General features: G+C 41.2%; 1 protein-coding gene and 1 long non-coding RNA gene across 2 annotated transcripts in view; one reads left to right on the top strand and one right to left on the bottom strand.

Annotated features, from left to right (window-relative positions):
• Positions 1-1,569: 1,569 nt before the first annotated feature.
• LOC140163168 (tRNA-specific adenosine deaminase 2-like) lies at positions 1,570-18,729 on the bottom strand. Its single transcript, XM_072186554.1, has 6 exons — positions 18,556-18,729; positions 13,633-13,740; positions 12,285-12,435; positions 8,442-8,548; positions 6,409-6,481; positions 1,570-2,836 (listed from the first exon to the last, which is right to left on the bottom strand). Exons 1-6 carry the CDS (start codon positions 18,637-18,639, stop codon positions 2,793-2,795), a joined length of 567 nt encoding a protein of 188 aa, XP_072042655.1. The 5' UTR covers positions 18,640-18,729; the 3' UTR covers positions 1,570-2,792.
• Positions 18,730-18,867: 138 nt separating this feature from the next.
• LOC140163167 (uncharacterized) overlaps positions 18,868-19,594 on the top strand; it is a 66,968-nt gene continuing 66,241 nt past the window's right edge. The window contains exon 1 of the long non-coding RNA XR_011860413.1: positions 18,868-18,910. This is a non-coding gene — a long non-coding RNA (uncharacterized lncRNA). The remainder of the gene's footprint in view (positions 18,911-19,594) is intronic.

Genomic DNA, 19,594 nt, shown 5'->3' with positions numbered 1-19,594 from the left:
GCAGGGATAGGGAGGGGGCGACCATGATAGGACCATATGGGCTGATGGGGGGGTGATTGTGGGCAGCCGTTTTGGCAATTTTCCTTTGGATTTTCTAAATTTTCAATTTTTAAAATTATCCTGGATGATATCTGTCGTGAAATAAATCAATGCTTCTATAGGCTATTATAGGCCTAGTAGGCCTATTTATACCCTGATTATTTATGCAATATATATAGGCCTACAATAATAACTACAACAACAATAACAAAACCAACAACAAATATTTTGTTAATCTAATTTGTAAAAATATATTCATAGGCCGCGCCTATTTAGACTATAGTTTAGCCTAAAAATTCCTGAATTATATTTGGAAAAAAACGGGCAAAAACGATCAATCGCTGCAGTCAGAACGAAAGAAACGAACAAGAAAAAAGAAAAAAAGTGAGAGAAAACTAAAATAAAAATAAATGGAATGGACCACATAGGGACTCGAACACGTACCAAAGTTTTCCAGCTCAAAACTATAGTATTATATAGTCAAACGTGAGTCCAGCGCGCTAACCGATTGAGCCACTGGGGGATATATGAAATTGATTGATCTCAAACTGACTATTATGGAATAGTGCATAACAGGCTCTTATGATAAACAAGCTCATTACCGCTGTAAATGTCGGAGGTATCGATGGCGAAAAACCTTGTTTTTTGCAAAAGTAGCTTAAATTTAGAGTGAAATTCAAATGTTAAAGTAAGGGATAGACATTTGAGAAATAATGTAGGCAGTTAGAAATCAAAATTAACGTTCCACAATCCAGATATCGATAATGTAACATAACAGTGTTTTGTGGTATAAGATTCTCGAAAATTGTTCCCAAAAACGGGCTAATAAAATTTAATCGGTACTGTATTTGGTTTTTCCCCATGGCAACATTATTTCTTTGGTCGATTTGTAGTACAATACAAAAAAGGAGAAAACAATCACTCTGCGTGATTTTATACGGAGCGAACATTTGAAAAAAACTGCATGGAACGTGTTTTTGATCTTGTGAACATGGTGCGTAAAAATGATTTAAACGAAGGATTTTCAAACGGATTCTAAAAATTTGTACAAACACACAAAAATAATGTAAAGATACATCCATGCACCAACATTTGACTCACTGCAATATTTGATTGCTGAGAAAACGCGGTTTTAGAGTACAACTTTATACGTCTTTTATACGTCTTTTATACGTTTCTTCGTGTAACCTTAAGGTACTAAGCAAAAGCCATATGACCTGCTCTCACAAAATGAATGTGCAGTTTGGTTGTTTTGAGAACCCCTAGCTGCTGAGTTGTCTTTATTTGATGCGCACCTGTACATGACAGGTGATTACGTCCCTGATTATATCTTAGTGAATATTCTGCATGGGCCAGCAGTATGCTTTCACAAAGGACATACACAGGTGTGGTCAACAACTCGGCCAGGTCTTGGAACTGCCAACTTGCAACTTAACGCTCATTTCTTTGTAGGTGGGAGTAGCTCATAATTCAAAAGAGAAAGGAATTTCATCAAATAAACACAAGGTTACTATATATAATATTTCTCCATTGTTTGTTTCAATTCTTTTATTAAAACAGACGCTACTTGTGCATTACTTCAAAAATAGCAAATGTATACAAATGAAATGGCACCTATCTTAGCTATTGAAGCTACATGTATTTCAGAATGCAACTGAATCACCTGTTCGAATCCAGGGGGGCTCAACTTTAGAAGTGACTCAAAATCATGAATTTATACAAGTGAATAACTCAAAATCGTTAAGGGCAAAAATTACACATGCAAAAATTACCACTCTTATCATATCATTCTCTGGAATCCATCTTGCAGGAAAGTTATAACCACAGTACAAAAATTCTTGAGCAGTGTTTTAGCTAGAAATTACAGATTTCCCATCATTTGAATCAAATTTGTCAGTCTAAAACACCTGAAAAATAAAAATCAGGCCTCAGCCTATCCTCTCACAAAGGTCATGAAGGATACTGTATTAGAAAAAGCAGGGCACCTTCCTACTAAATTTTACAAAGGGAATATGCAATTATCCCGAGTCTCTTTTCCACTCGGGTGTGTTCCATACCTAATACTGAAAGTTCCCCATTGACCCACATACAGTCTGGGAACCTAAATGTAATAGTATACAAATATTGACTGCTTTTATTCGGGACATGGTTAAGATTTAGGCCCAAGGTGATCTCAAAACGCAGCCGAGGGTTATAGCATGGTTTGAGATCACCGTGGGCCTATAATCTTAACCATGTCCCGAATAAAAGCAGTCAATATTTGTTTTATATACCGAATGGATACGTGGATGTTGCAATTGAGCAGTTTGATCAGGACGCATGTGACCGGTCCATAGTTGATTTCCATGACCGGTCCATATATGTAGTTCATTTTGAGGGCATAGTTAATTCAATGACTGCACTTTCAACCAATCAGATGACAGGAATCTATATAATTATGAGGTATATAATTCCCCCTATAGTTCGATGATTGCATGATAAACAAAATGAATGGCGATTGTTTCAGTCAAAATTCTGATCATTTTACACCTTCAAATGTGCTCTGACTCAAACTTTGTATCAGAGATGTCAGTGGAAATCATAGTGAAGTAGATCGAGTGTTTCAGGCTAGCCTCAGCCTGTTGTTAAATGTTGGATTCAATGTGCTGATTGTCTGTGTGTGTATCCAATCTAAATCCAATGTAACTGGACAAAAGCCTGGCTCTTCATAGTTAGAACTTGGCTTTGATACATATATCTGACACCATTTCATATCATCCATCACCTGCTTTAGCTGGCTTCACTTTTGGACACGGTGCTGCAAAGTGAAAGAACAGATAGAAACTTGTCAATTTTTCACAACATTTGTACAGGCAAACCCATGGGTAGTAAATTAAAGGGTAGCCCTATAAAACATTATAAAGCTAACAAAAATAATTATAATGTAAAAGGAAAAAAAAGACAAAGAAACTGAAATAGAGGGAAGCAAGCAAGAAGCTAATCATGCAGTGCTTTGACCACAACATTGATGAAGGCTTTGAAGGTGTATGTGTGTGTACAGGGTCTTGGCTACAAATTGAGGGTTGCCCGTCATTTGAATAAAATTGCCTGTCCTAATTTGACCTTTAAAACATTTACCGGACATCTATAGCCCATTGGGGGTTCAAAGAGTTCAAATATGTGTTGATATGGCCTTGTTCTACAAATTCCCTCTACTAAAATGGGCAATTAGCTTCTCAAAACATAAAATTTATAATATAGCATCTGTCAAAGGCATTAATTTTGCCTGTCCCAGGAGCAAACTGGCTGTCTAAAATGACGGCCAGACGGGTGGCTAGCCAAGACCCTGGTGGTGTATACGTGTCAGGGTGTGTGAGTGCATGGGAGCGAGGTGTATGTGCGTATGTGGTTGCTGGCAAACAAAGGTGACATTTTACATTTCGACCGTGCACCTTATTGCAACCGGGGACCGTCCCCGTTTAGCTAAGATGTGCAATTGACTGTAAACAGCCTAAAAATGCATTTGAGAGTGCATCTCTTTTGTTTCGTCGGTCGCAACACATAGTGGCGTACGTGCAGGACAAACGCAAAATACATTTCCGAGAAAAACGCGTTTGAAGAATATGCTACTTATAACATAGTCAATACTCCTCCAATATTATCTCTCAGTTGACCGATTACATTTGAAATTGATGTTAAAGGATTAAACTATTAAACTGTTACTTAAATAGTTAAAAAGGAATAACTTTTACAGGATATATCTTGCTCTAAACTTATACGCCACTATGTGAAACGGACGATTTGGGGGTTTCGGAGGATTTTTGAAGCACAAGTCGCACGTACGCCACTATGTGAAACGGACGATTTGGGGGTTTCAGCAGGTTTTTGAAGCGTAAGTCGCACGTACGCCACTATGTGAAACGGAAGATTTGGGGTTTTCGGCTCGTGTCTGAAGCATATGCCATATTATTGACGGATGATGTGACTACATATCACCAACTCTGATTTTCGCCGTTTCACATAATGGCGTACGTTGATCGTACGTCAGTTTGTGAAACGGAAGATATTGGATTCTTACGGGATTGTTAACATAAGTCAATTGATTAATTAACATTATTTATTAATTAAGTATAGTTGAGCTTTCTTACTCGGTATACTTGAAGAACTTGATATATAAAACCGTTTGGCAAAATTTTATAAAATTGACCAAAATCACCGTACGCCACTATGTGTTGCGACCGACGGTTTATACAGAAATCAGTCCCCGGTTGATAGATTAAAATTTTTAAAAAATGCATAAAATTTGAACTGGGTCAACGTCCCTGGTTAGGTGCAGAAAACATGACTCTGTTTGTCGGTCCTGTACAGGGTCCCTGTTTGCCGGCAAACACAAGTACGGGTGTGTGGGTAGCAGTGGGATGAAAGTGTGTGGGTTGGAGTGGGGTGAATGTGTGACAGGGTGTGGGTGGGAGTGGATTGTATGCATGCCGGTGTGTGGGTTGAAGTGGGGTGGGGGTGTGTGTGGGAATGGGGTGGTTGTTTGTCGGTGTGTCAGGTGTGTGGGTTGGAGTGGGGTGTATGTGTGTGGGGTGTGTGCGTAGGAATGGGGTGTATGTTTGTTGGTGTGGCGGTGTGTGGGTTGGAGTGGGGTGTATGTTTGACGGGTGTGTAGGTAGGAGTGGGGTGTACAGGGGTGGGTTGGAGTGGGGTGGGGGTGTGTCGGGTGTGTGCGTGGGAATGGGGTGTATGTTTGTCGGTGTGGCGGTGTATGGGTTAGAGTGGGGTGTATGTTTGGCGGGTGTATAGGTAGTGGTGTGGTGTACATGTGTCGTGTGGGTGGGAATAGGGTGTATGTGTGTTGGGTGTGTGAGTGGGAGTGGTGTTTGTCAGGGTGATTACATGTATGTATAACAACCCTACTCAATGAATCTCTTCCAACTTCTTTTTAAGTTAATTGCTAGTGGAATAACAAACGTAACAATTATCTTAACCAGCAACATTAAACTTTGCTTTTGCATATTTTTTTTTTCATTTGCCTGTAGCTATAGGGTCAAGTAGCGGGACATCTGGCGATAATAAAGTCTGATATGGTAATAAAAGAAAATAGGACAAACAAATGGATCTAAAGAGAGATTGGAACAAAGAAAACACTATGTGCTGAAATGTTTACACAAAAGCTGTCCTATTTGGACCTGTTCGATGTTACCAGACACCCATGTCTTATTGTGGAAGGGATGGTGGAAAAGAGGTGGAAGAGAGGAAGACCAGCAGCAAGCTGGCTAGATGATATGTGACGTGATGTGTCAAAAGGAGACACTTTTGGGCAGGATCATGAATTGAGAAATAACCAAAAATCTGCCAGGAGGTGATTTTTTCACAATTTGGGTTTGTTGCGAATTTGTGATGTTATTAATGTTTAGAATATTGTCTGATAGTTTCAGACCGGAATATAACTGGCATCTTGTTGTTGTTTTTCAACTCTCAACATTGTCAATAATATTTTTAAAGGCCGATACCAATTTTATAATACCATAACTTACGAACTCAATATCTTCGCTTAGGAATGTCCGATTTCATTGGGGAAAAGGGCGTTGTGGAGCAAAATATCTCTATATTTTAAGATATGTAAAAACCTCAAAATTGATAACCTGCCCAAAAGTGTCTGCTTTTGACATGACACATCACATATACTTTGATCAGCTCGTAATCGGCGGGCCTTATAACATCGCGGATTAATATCAAAGTATTCTATTTTGAAAATTAATTCTCTTGCGACATCTCGCCAGAACCTTTACGAATTACTAATTCAAGTCCTATACTTTGTCTACTTTCTTTAACACACAAATTATAGCCCAGACAGGTCAACCAAATAGAACTCTTAGCGTGCTATTTTTCGGCGTAGTGGTTAAAGCCTAACATTTCCCGCCTATTACGAGCTGATCAAACTATAGGCCTAATCTTACAGGAAAATATCAGGCATGAGAACATATTTCAATGAAAAAAAAGGAAAATTCTGGGAAAAAAGGAAAAGATGCGTAAAATATGGCAAAAATGCTCAAAGAGGGCTAAAAAGAAATTTGGGCAAAAAACAAAAAAAAAGAAGAATTCCTTTTAAAAAAGGAAAATTCTCATGCCTGAAATATGCATGAGGTGTCACTGGAAATGGAACAGATAAGAATAACAATAGGACACTCCAGTTGAAATCCATCACCCCCTACATGGAAGACATGACCTTAACCTCCCACACAAGGGGTGTAGATTTCACCCATTCAAGTAGGCCTATTTGAAATTCACACTCCCTGTGTGAAAGATTAAGGTAATGTCTTCCATAGGGGGTGTATGGCTTCAAACTGGAATAGCCCAATATGGCATTTATTACATAACTCTTACCATTAGGGTTTTCACCCTTGTAGAATTCTTTCAGCAGCTGCACAGCTGTGTCTGCATGTACCCCTGCAATACACTGTTGATGGTTAAAAAAGAAAGACAGTTCCATGTATCAAAGAGCTAGTTAAATATTACATGTGTACTGAGTGATTGGATTGGATTTTTGTCCCGCCTATTTTTCAGGTGCACAACTGTGTACTGCTCAGCTGTGTAAATTTAACTAAATCATTCACTGCAGCATAATATCACTATTTTACAACATAACATTTTAACATTCAATATACTACCATCACTGAACACACAACTATACTACTACATGCCCTGGAACTATACTATATATGGGCTAGCCTAGGGTGGGTGCAGGTATCAAGCCAGGGATGATCCCCCTACTCTTTGTGATAAGAACTGGAATTTCCGAGGGCAGGACGAGGTTTTGAACCACAGACCCAGAGGTTGAGTTTTGTGCATGCTACGAATCGCACTTCTGGAAATGTTAATTAAGGTGGCCTGGCTGTCAGGTGTGCTTTTAAACTGCACTCAGTAAGAAGTTTAGGAATTGAGGTGTTCTATAAATCGCACTCTAACAGGTGATTTAAGGTGTACGATCGCACTTGAGCACCTTAAAACTCAATCCCTGCAGACCCCTCGCTCAACTCCCCCTAATGATCCAGTGCCTTAGCCCCGTCCACTAGGCCTCCTCGCCCTCATGTAACTGCCAGAATATTTGTTTGCAGAGTGATGAGGCGAGTCTTTCATTATAGCATTCATCATTTAACCCCATGAGAACTACCTGCCGATTGCCCAAAAAGAAGTTTTCATTATCAATTGGACCAATCAGCAACATTGTTAGAACAATTTCACCACACACACAAAATTGGGGTGAATTATTTGCAAAGCTCCATTCTGATTGGTGATTAAAGTGAAGATATCATGCAATTGACCAATCAGAGGAAATGTTAGATCGGCAGGTAGCGCTTAGGGGGTTAACATAAATCAAAACATCAAAGACAAGGAAATGACAGGTGACTATCTCCGGGAATATTCTACAACTTGTCAGGTTGCTTTTGCAACCTTGGCGGACGAGAAAGTATTTTCCAACGGCAAAGAGCGTATACGAGCAGAAATCCCACCAGCATGTACTATATATGCTAAAAGTTATTTTACCTCCAGCTATATGGGTTAACAACACCGATGTATGTGAGGCGCCAGGCGGCGAAAAATGTTCAACGGCAAAACACAGTGATACAAAGCTACAATCAACGAAATTAATGTTGGCATACTAAATGTAAATCGCCACCCCTCACCCCCAGTTCAATGTTGATGACAGCAATTTTTCCATTGGGCTCTCCAGTCTCCCCAACATTGATTGAGGGGAATGGGGGAGGGAAGGGGAAAGGAGAAGGTTTGTACTTCTCATCAAACATAGTTATACTATTAGAGCGGCAATGAAGAGTTGCAACATTGTCAAGGTGTGCCAACTATTAACATCGTTGATTGTAGGTACCTGGTATCCAGGGAAAGGGCATGGGAAAGGGTTTGTATAAAGATGAGGCTACTACAGTTAAGGTTCAGGAATGGCTCACTACTGTTGGTACAGAAGGACCTGGCCACCCACCTTATCTAAAATGGCCTCAAATGTTATAATGAGAGTGTGTGAAATCTAAAGAAGTATATGGTGTACGCTTGTGAAGACCACAGCAGCGCGATCCTACACCATCTAAACCAGAGAGACAGTTTCTACAGCTTATTTAATACAGGAGGTAGGTACATATATTTGTTTATAGTAGAGACAATCAAAGTAGAAAAAGGCTGAAGTTTTCAATAAAATAGCAAAATAAAATAAATTTCTGATGCGAAATAAAAAGGGTGACATGCCAAGTAGCAGGTTAGGTCAAGAGTGGGGGGAGTTTTTAACAAGCTGTGATCCGAGGTGACAATCATTCTTTGGCAGGCCATTTGTAAATTTCCCCATGCCTTGGGGTAGATCATTGGCACACAGTCCCTTAGAGAAAAAACACTTTAATATGAACACTTACATTGAATTGTCGTCCTTGTGATGGAAGGTCATCGTCATGGATACCAAGCACTGACCCACATCCTCCAAAGCGCTCATTGGCACACCCATACACCACCTGTGGTATACCTATTGAGGAGAATGATGGGTGCATGAAAATCACATCTATATTTCTGTGTATACGATGGCAGAAGCTCGATTACAATAACAGGCTGAAAATCATCAAATTGACGTCGATCCTCTGTAATTATTTCATTTAAAAAGCGATTCCTAAGGTCCCTAAGCCTAAGCCTAATTTTGTGTCGAATTATGAATAAATAAATCCAAGTTGGTGTGTAATTATTACACAGCCCCGTAATAAAAACTTTCCAGTTCAAGCTCATCTGGTCCAATATGCTAAAGTTGCGCAATTGATGAACAGATTTCAAACTTACCCATAAGTCTAAGTGCCCCAGCACACATGATGCATGGCTCTACTGTCACTTACCCATAAGTCTAAGTGCCCCGGCACACATGATGCATGGCTCTACAGTCACTTACCCATAAGTCTAATTGGCCCAGCACACATGATGCATGGCTCTACTGTCACTTACCCATAAGTCTAAGTGCCCCAGCACACATGATGCATGGCTCTACAGTCACTTACCCATAAGTCTAATTGGCCCAGCACACATGATGCATGGCTCTACTGTCACTTACCCATAAGTCTAAGCGCCCCAGCACACATGATGCATGGCTCTACAGTCACTTACCCATAAGTCTAAGTGCCCCTGCACACATGATTCATGGCTCTACAGTCACTTACCCATAAGTCTAAGTGCCCCAGCACACATGATGCATGGCTCTACTGTCACTTACCCATAAGTCTAAGTGCCCCAGCACACATGATGCATGGCTCTACAGTCACTTACCCATAAGTCTAAGTGCCCCAGCACACGATGCATGGCTCTACTGTCTCTCCCCCATAAGTCTAAGTCCCCCACACATGATGCATGGCTCTACTGTCACTTACCCATAAGTCTAAGTGCCCCAGCACACATGATGCATGGCTCTACTGTCACTTACCCATAAGTCTAAGTGCCCCAGCACACGATGCATGGCTCTACTGTCACTTACCCATAAGTCTACGAGCCCCAGCACACATGATGCATGGCTCTACTGTCACTTACCCATAAGTCTAATTGGCCCAGCACACATGATGCATGGCTCTACAGTCACTTACCCATAAGTCTAAGTGCCCCAGCAAACATGATGCATGGCTCTACTGTCACTTACCCATAAGTCTAAGTGCCCCTGCACACATGATGCATGGCTCTACAGTCACTTACCCATAAGTCTAAGTGCCCCAGCACACATGATGCATGGCTCTACTGTCACTTACCCATAAGTCTAAGTGCCCCAGCACACATGATGCATGGCTCTACAGTCACTTACCCATAAGTCTAATTGGCCCAGCACACATGATGCATGGCTCTACAGTCACTTACCCATAAGTCTAAGTGCCCCAGCACACATGATGCATGGCTCTACTGTCACTTACCCATAAGTCTAAGTGCCCCAGCACACATGATGCATGGCTCTACAGTCATTTGATAAGTCTAAGTGCCCCAGCACACATGATGCATGGCTCTACTGTCACTTACCCATAAGTCTAAGTGCCCCAGCACACATGATGCATGGCTCTACAGTCACTTACCCATAAGTCTAATTGGCCCAGCACACATGATGCATGGCTCTACAGTCACTTACCCATAAGTCTAAGTGCCCCAGCACACATGATGCATGGCTCTACTGTCACTTACCCATAAGTCTAAGCGCCCCAGCACACATGATGCATGGCTCTACAGTCACTTACCCATAAGTCTAAGTGCCCCAGCACACATGATGCATGGCTCTACAGTCACTTACCCATAAGTCTAAGTGCCCCTGCACATATGATGCATGGCTCTACAGTCACTTACCCATAAGTCTAAGCGCCCCGGCACACATGATGCATGGCTCTACTGTCACTTACCCATAAGTCTACGAGCCCCAGCACACATGATGCATGGCTCTACTGTCACTTACCCATAAGTCTAAGTGCCCCAGCACACATTATGCATGGCTCTACAGTCACTTACCCATAAGTCTAATTGGCCCAGCACACATGATGCATGGCTCTACTGTCACTTACCCATAAGTCTAAGCGCCCCAGCACACATGATGCATGGCTCTACAGTCACTTACCCATAAGTCTAAGTGCCCCAGCACACATGATGCATGGCTCTACTGTCACTTACCCATAAGTCTAAGTGCCCCTGCACACATGATGCATGGCTCTACAGTCACTTACCCATAAGTCTAAGCGCCCGGCACACATGATGCATGGCTCTACTGTCACTTACCCATAAGTCACGAGCCCCAGCACACGATGCATGGCTCTACTGTCACTTACCCATAAGTCTAAGTGCCCCAGCACACATGATGCATGGCTCTACTGTCACTTACCCATAAGTCTAAGTGCCCCAGCACACATGATGCATGGCTCTACTGTCACTTACCCATAAGTCTAAGTGCCCCAGCACACATGATGCATGGCTCTACAGTCACTTACCCATAAGTCTAAGTGCCCCTGCACACATGATGCATGGCTCTACAGTCACTTACCCATAAGTCTAAGTGCCCCGGCACACATGATGCATGGCTCTACAGTCACTTACCCATAAGTCTAAGTGCCCCTGCACACATGATGCATGGCTCTACTGTCATTTACCCATAAGTCTAAGTGCCCCAGCACACATGATGCATGACTCTACTGTCACTTACCCATAAGTCTAAGTGCCCCAGCACACATGATGCATGGCTCTACTGTCACTTACCCATAAGTCTAAGTGCCCCAGCACACATGATGCATGACTCTACTGTCACTTACCCATAAGTCTAAGTGCCCCTGCACACATGATGCATGGCTCTACAGTCACTTACCCATAAGTCTAAGCGCCCCGGCACACATGATGCATGGCTCTACAGTCACTTACCCATAAGTCTAAGTGCCCCAGCACACATGATGCATGGCTCTACAGTCACTTACCCATAAGTCTAAGCGCCCCGGCACACATGATGCATGGCTCTACAGTCACTTACCCATAAGTCTAAGTGCCCCAGCACACATGATGCATGGCTCTACTGTCACTTACCCATAAGTCTAAGTGCCCCAGCACACATGATGCATGGCTCTACTGTCACTTACCCATAAGTCTAAGTGCCCCTGCACACATGATGCATGGCTCTACAGTCACTTACCCATAAGTCTAAGCGCCCCGGCACACATGATGCATGGCTCTACAGTCACTTACCCATAAGTCTAAGTGCCCCAGCACACATGATGCATGGCTCTACAGTCACTTACCCATAAGTCTAAGTGCCCCAGCACACATGATGCATGGCTCTACAGTCACTTACCCATAAGTCTAAGTGCCCCAGCACACATGATGCATGGCTCTACTGTCACTTACCCATAAGTCTAAGTGCCCCAGCACACATGATGCATGGCTCTACTGTCACTTACCCATAAGTCTAAGTGCCCCAGCACACATGATGCATGGCTCTACAGTCACTTACCCATAAGTCTAAGTGCCCCAGCACACATGATGCATGGCTCTACTGTCACTTACCCATAAGTCTAAGTGCCCCAGCACACATGATGCATGGCTCTACTGTCACTTACCCATAAGTCTAAGTGCCCCAGCACACATGATGCATGGCTCTACAGTCACTTACCCATAAGTCTAAGTGCCCCTGCACACATGATGCATGGCTCTACAGTCACTTACCCATAAGTCTAAGTGCCCCAGCACACATGATGCATGGCTCTACTGTCACTTACCCATAAGTCTAAGTGCCCCAGCACACATGATGCATGGCTCTACTGTCACATAGAGTATGGTTTCATGGAAGACTTCTTCTTGTCTCAGTGCATGTTCTCTGCTCCATTGGATGGCTTCTTCTATCGCTACCATCTCAGCATGTCTTGTGGCCTAAAACAAAATGGCATGCTAATCAATTCTTTCAAAGAGCTATTTAGTCTAATTGTTATTATTATTTTCAGTATACAAACCAGCAAAAGCTGGCTATAATATTGTGTGCCTAATTACTTAGTGATTGAAATTAACATTTGAATCATTTGCCCCCACTTAGCCCCATGAGCAAAATCACTGAAATCACACTCTTTTGGGCACAAATTGCTTTCTCATCTCTTCTCATTCTCCCTCCCCCCTCACCCAGAACATTTCACATTTCATGCATGTGTGTGTTTTAAGGCTTTTAATATTATAAAAAAATGTTTGGGCTGTTTAAACATATGTGAGATGATCAAGGGGAATGAGTCACATGTTGACCCTGGTCGAAAATGAGGTTTATGTTTCTTAAGAGGACAATTAGATCTTTCAGAAACTGAAAACCCCATACCACTTTTCTGTGCAGAGTTAGGTCAATTTATCAATCGCTGAAAACAATATAAAACAAAAGAATTGTAGCACTTTTGCCAATATCTCCAAATCAATATTAGCGACATCCGACTCATTCCCTTTGATCGTGTCACATATCATCATCATCATCCTTCGGCTGCGGAGCAGGCGACTAAAGTTTCATCCAGCTACATCTTTCTTGAGCCCAGTGGTGGCACCATAGGGGCATGAGGGGAAAATGCCCCCAGTCAGAACTCTTTCCCCCCCAGTAAAAACCCAAAATTACGCAAATTTCACCTTTTTGCGGTAATTTTGGCATCCAAAATTTGTTGATTTTGCCCCCCCCCCCTGAAATTCACTTTGCCCCTCAATGCCCCCCCCCATAAAAAATGTCATGGCGTCGCCACTGCTTGAGCCTTTGCTGATAGTTCACCTTGAACTAAGTATGCTGTCCATATCCCCCAAAAGACACTGGATGTATTTCCAGAACAAGGTTTGTTGCCGTCCAGGTTTCCTCTTGCCATGAGTTGGGACATACAATGCATACTCTTTTACTGGCTCAATGTCAGGCAATCAGAGTATATGCCAACTATAATAATATTTCAGTAAATTCAATCAACATTTAAACCTGTCACATTGTTTCCCTTTCCACACTTTGCACATTAAACGGAAATCAACAGTGTGTGTGTGTGTGTGTGTGTGGGGGGGGGGGGTGTGTTCTGAAACTTTACTTCCAAATGAACATCCTGTGATCCAATCAATACCTACATTTCTTGTTTCATTGACACAGTTTTTGCCTGTTCCAATCACCGTTGTATTCTGATAAACCAGGAGACATCCTACTGGTACCTCTCCTCTTTCCAAAGCAGCCTTGGCCTTTATCAATGAAAGTTTAAAAACAAAAATGAAAATCAGAGAGAGAATTTGTAAGTTATATTTCCTTGCAAATAAACACATCAAAAAATACTGCAAGTAAAACTTATCAAATCCCCAGGCAAGTAGTAGCCCCCTGTGTTGTCATACCAGTGAAAGGCGTAACACATGATCATTGTAGTGACTGCGGCTACATAAACTGAGCTAGACTGCGGAATTCAGTCTTCAATGATAGTCATTTTATATCTAATTGGTCGTTATATGACTATTATTTGAAGACTGAGATCTTTTGATACATCCTCCGTGGAGCAGTTTCAGACAATATAGCTTTGGATTGTTATGATGAGTGAAAAAATGAATGAATGAATGAATTAAATGATTGGGGCAGAGGTTATCTTTTTTAACCCTTTCATGACCACTGAAGCATAGTCAAGGACACTTAAAAAAAGAGGGAGAGAGAGACAGAGAGAGAGAGAGAGAGAGAGAAAGAGAAGGAAGAAGGAAGAGAGAGTGAGTGAGTGAGAGTGGCATAGCCAGCAAGGCATTAGCCAGAGGGGTGTCTTTAGGGTGTCCAAAATGGTCAAAAATATATTATTCTACAAAATCAGGGTGTCCACTTCCTATTCACTCCATTATAAAAATCAGAATTTTAGGGTGTCCAAATTGAAAATAGGGTGTCCAAATGACACCTGGACACCCCTCTGGCTAATGCCTTGATAGCCAGTGGGGGTTCCCTCATTGGTTTTCCCTCATTTTGACTGTAACCCCACAACTGTTGTCTGTGCTGAAATAAAATTTACAGTGCAGTAGTTGTAGTCCTTGCCCCTATGATATACATATCTTACCTGTCCCCAATGCGCTATAATTTTTAAGAAAAATGCAAAAATAGGTACAAATTTTGGCAGGGGTCGACATAGTTATTATTATTATTATTATTATTCATTAGGCATTTCAACAAAAATATACAGCAAAATTAGACCAGCAAGCAAGGGCTGCCAGGGCCCAACAAAAGTGGCAAATGAAGCACTGACATCTAAAAGATGAGTGGACCCCACCCTTGCAAGCTTGTCATGAAAATAAACAAAGTATTGCACTATAAATACACATAAAAATTACAAAGATTATTAACACATTAAAAGTACAAACATTTTTTAAAAACAGCACTATGTTAAAGGCATGAAGCCCCAAGATACAAGAGACACAATATATTGCACTTAGCCAAGCAGGATAAAACACACCACAACATAATGAGATAATGCCCCCCCCCCCTCCTACCCTATCACCACAACAAAACATAGATGGCACCAAGGATTAAATTTCTTGAATGGACTGAAAGTAGTCTCTCAAGTGGGATTTGAAGCAGTTAAAGCTATTGCACAAATAAATGTAGTACCAAATAAGTTGTACGAATTAGTGCCAAAGGGTGTCTCCAGTGTAAACTGTTTCCATTACATTAGTATACGAGGGGGTATCCAAAAGTTTTTGACATCACCCAGAAGTGAAAGAGCTATATCGATAAAATTTGGTCAGTGTAATCACTGGTCCTTATGTACATTATGGTCCAAAATTGGTCTCATAAGTATGTTTACTTTCTTTACAGGTGGCGCTAGATGGGCAGTATGCGCATATCCATTTCATGATAAGATCCTCCACTTTCTTGAGTTTTTTCACTGTGGCCGCATTCAAAAAGAAGCAGTGCCATATGATGGGCAATCATCACCATATATAGTTTTCATTTCATCATAGATTTTCTGAGCATTGTAGGCTTAACCCTTCAAACGCAGGAACTTAATCATGCTGCGTGCCTCAATTTTCACCATCTTGCAGGTTATATGCACCTACTGCCCATCTAGTGCCACCTGTAAAGAAAGTAAACATACTTATGAGACCATTTTGGACCATAATGTACATGACCAGTGATACTGATTACACTGACAAAATTTTTCATCGATATAGCTCGTTTCCTTCTGGGTGATGTCAAAAACTTCGTATGTATGCCCTAATTATTAAAAAAATAATTGACCATGACCTATCCATAAAATATATTCATGTATTGCTTATACGCTGACGAAGTTACGTAATTAATCGGATTAATTACCGTAAAACGGGGTGACTTTGGACGGTGGGGTGACTTTGGACACGCATAGGAAAAACTATTATTTCATGTAGGCTGTTTTACCTTTTAACATTTCTCAGAATATTTTTATATGTTCTTATGTGGTAATGTATGGACATTACACATCACTAAAGTTTCCCAGTATATTATCTTACATATTTTTCATAACTTTTTAGCTGGGCCCATAAAATACAGGATTTTTGTGGTGGTCAAACTTTCGGTACTCCACCAGAACATAAGAGTGGAAACTCAAGCCTGTTGGTTGGATAGTGAACACAGATGAACCAAGAACCTACCTGGATAGTCATGATATCTACCCACTCTTAAGAATTTAAAAGCAGGCTGTGTCCAATGTCACCCCATGGTTTGGCTTCCTTTCCGGGGTGACTTAGGACATAATAAACGAATAGGTATAAAAAATTTGACACTTTGTTTCAACTACACCACAGTGACCATGTCCTACCCCAACATCCTCTGTGCTCCTACCCACCTCACATCTACTTCTCCATTGCTCTACTCTTCAGGTCGGGGTGACTTTGCACATGCAATAGAATACATGGTGTCCAAAGTCACCCCAAACCCAGGGGTGACTTTGTGGACAAACTTTGCGCCCCCAAAATTATCGGAAAATAAAATAAACTCGAGTTGACTCTATGGGCATGAACTGTCCTCTATTGGTACTTGCCAAAGCCAACATGAAACTCAGAATTCTACTGATCATTATAAAAATATTTACGACAATACATCAAAATTGTCCAAAGCCACCCTGTTACCATAACAATAGGTGAAAACAATTTTGAACATATCGCGCTGCACTACAAGCAGGTTATACTCATCACCTGTGTATGTCTGCAATCATAGATGGAATACAATACTGGTCTTTTCAAAGATATTAGTCTTACACTTACAGATCAGTGATCAGCATGATATGGTTCATGGTACCGCGTGAACGTATCAGTGCAGCGCGGTATAACATTCAAATATTGTTTTCACCTATTGCTATGGTAGTTAATCCGATTATTACGTAACTTCGCCAGCGTATACCTGTGTTATATATTTTGTGGTGAAAAATGATTACAAATGTATAATTTGCAATCATTTGTAGAGTAAAGAACTTCGTTCCGACGGCTATAAAGTACAGATCTATGACACTAAAACCGCGACGACACATACACCTGTAGCACTTCTTGGAACTCCCGGTCAAAGCCAGGAGTATCAATTATTGGAACTGCCTCTCGCAAGTCTGCCTTGATCAAAATGTTGTGGAAGATGGTTTATCCTGTTGGATGTTCCAAGGCCTTTCAAAGAACACCAATCCAGGCTCCTGCCACAGAATACATATGTATATTAGGCAAAATATATTCTTTCATCATGAGAGCCAACTTGGGTACGCACAGATATTTGCGCTGAGCGTAATATTAAAATACGTAGTACAGGAATCTTTTATTTTGGGTGGATCATCGTACATGTATTAAAAGGCATTGCATTGAAAATACATGTCACCCATGCACCACGCAATTGAATATATGTATCCCAGGCAAACCTTAGTTAACACATTTGCTAGTCAGCGAAATTCGCCTAGACCGGGGCCCAAACACAATGCATATTTACATAGAAATTTGAAATATATGATTTTTTATGGTGATGAGCCAGTCGCACATGGACCCAACTTGGACTTCACTTGACCCAAATATATGATTTTTTATGGTGATGAGCCAGTCGCACATGGAATTTTAGAGGATTTTGATAGCAGTTCCATTAAAAAAGCTGCTATCGCCATGAGACTAAGATCTAGAAACACCCCTAAATGCTGTTTTGGGGAATTTTGCTAGAAGAATATTTTTGATGAAAGTCAATCTTTGACAAGATGTAACTTTGTTACGGCAAATTTGAATTCACCTAGCATACCTATTGAATAGCAGCCCGATACTGCACAGGTTCGCTTGTTACCAGTTGCTCTCGTCTATGTAATAGGCAATCGCGGAGCCTAAAAAACATGGCGCACATATCATGACAGTCATACCTAGAAAGGATAAAATTGAGAAAATATTCTAGGTATGACTTAAATTGTTGTACCAATAAATACACAAAGACAACACATCATTTATGCTTACGGAGCAAGCGCATCTTTTGAGAATTGGCCACTCTCGCACTGTCTAGTCGCGGGAGTGTGTTGTTCCACGAAAAGAACGCCCTCTCATTCGATCGAGAATTAGATATATTTTGCCTTATAAAGTTTTTTTTTTAAAATGTCCGTGGTCCGGGTACGGTACGCGCTGGTGAATTGCGATCGCGTAGTAGAAGTGACAAGGTCGCCTACTACGCGCCGCGCCGAAGACCAATGGGTCAGCCGGCTTGTTGTCAAGTGCATTGATCAGCCAATCAGCGTGATTGTTTATTGCTTTTGCGCTTACCCTCGTGTACGCGATACGCACAGGCACGACCACGGAAATTAAAAAAAAACCTTTTAAGCTTAGCTACATAACATACACATGATACACATGATACTAGTCCGAGGTCATAACACTCCGATCGCCAGGCAATCTACGTAAGTAGGCCAGTGGGACAACGAAACCGCTACGTGAACGAGCTAACATGATACATGCATTACCATTTTGCAGCTCCGAGTCATCGATCATGCATGTCTGAGGTCAAATTATAACACAAAAAACTGTTTATGAGTGTCTTCTACGAAATCTTACCCAAAGTATTGCTTCGTTCATCCATTTGTCATGTTTGTGTAAATCGTGTTTTCTATCATAATGTTTCTCACTCATCCTTATCATACACTTTTCTCAGATTTTCTGCCATGTGTGATGTTTACAATGTGTTACCGAAGAGTTCATCTATTGTCACTCACTATTGGTCTGTTCTTCATGCTAGAACTTTTTGTAGCCAATCACAGTTCATCTTAGTTACAGATATCCAATGATTGACACTAATGGCCTACGGGCTGTGTGTAACAATAGAGCGAACAGTGAGCTGAGCTGAAATTGTCTGTTACAGGTCTTAGACTTAGTCGAGAAAAACTCATTGGAACAAATCAAGATGAAATTGGTAAGTTTAAGACGCTATTAAAATATGCATTTAATAACAGCTACGAATCCCCAAATTTAGGTTGTAAACTCACTAAACTGGGAGCAAAACCCGGGCAAAACAAAGTTGTTGTACAAAATTCGTCACCCATGTACATGTTGTATAGGGCGCACACCACTAAATAAAAATGATCGTCCCATTGAAATACACGGGAAAATACAAGAAAGTAAGTTTGTTTTTCTACCCCATGTAACAACATTTTGATCGAATCAACGTCTTAAATAAAGATTAAACTTTTATTTAAATTTGATTTTTTGGGACAAGTTGAGACAAGCTAGATACGAACTCCTGAACAGCGCCATCCCGAATTTCAGCCGACACTCTCGCCTCCTTACCAGTTCCCGCCATGATATTGTTCCGAGGGCCTATTGCCCGTGTACATTCGATTCGGAACATTTTCTGAACAGATTTGTAATGTTGAGCTCCTATTCTATCGTTTTTATCAAAACAACCAAAGTCCAAGAGTCACTCAAATTTGGTTCCCTTGGGACGCCGATATATTTCGCGATAGGCGCTATTTTTTACCGAACTATGAAGGGTTACACCAAATGCGGAAGGATTTAGTGTAGTGCACTCTTCTAAGAAAAAATATTTTTGATATTCTTTACACAGCCGTGACGTTAGTCACGGCTGTGTCTTTTTTCT

This window comes from Amphiura filiformis, chromosome 10, assembly GCF_039555335.1.
Source record: "Amphiura filiformis chromosome 10, Afil_fr2py, whole genome shotgun sequence".
In the NCBI taxonomy this organism is placed as follows: domain Eukaryota; kingdom Metazoa; phylum Echinodermata; class Ophiuroidea; order Amphilepidida; family Amphiuridae; genus Amphiura; species Amphiura filiformis.
This window is presented reverse-complemented; position numbering and strand designations above follow the sequence as displayed.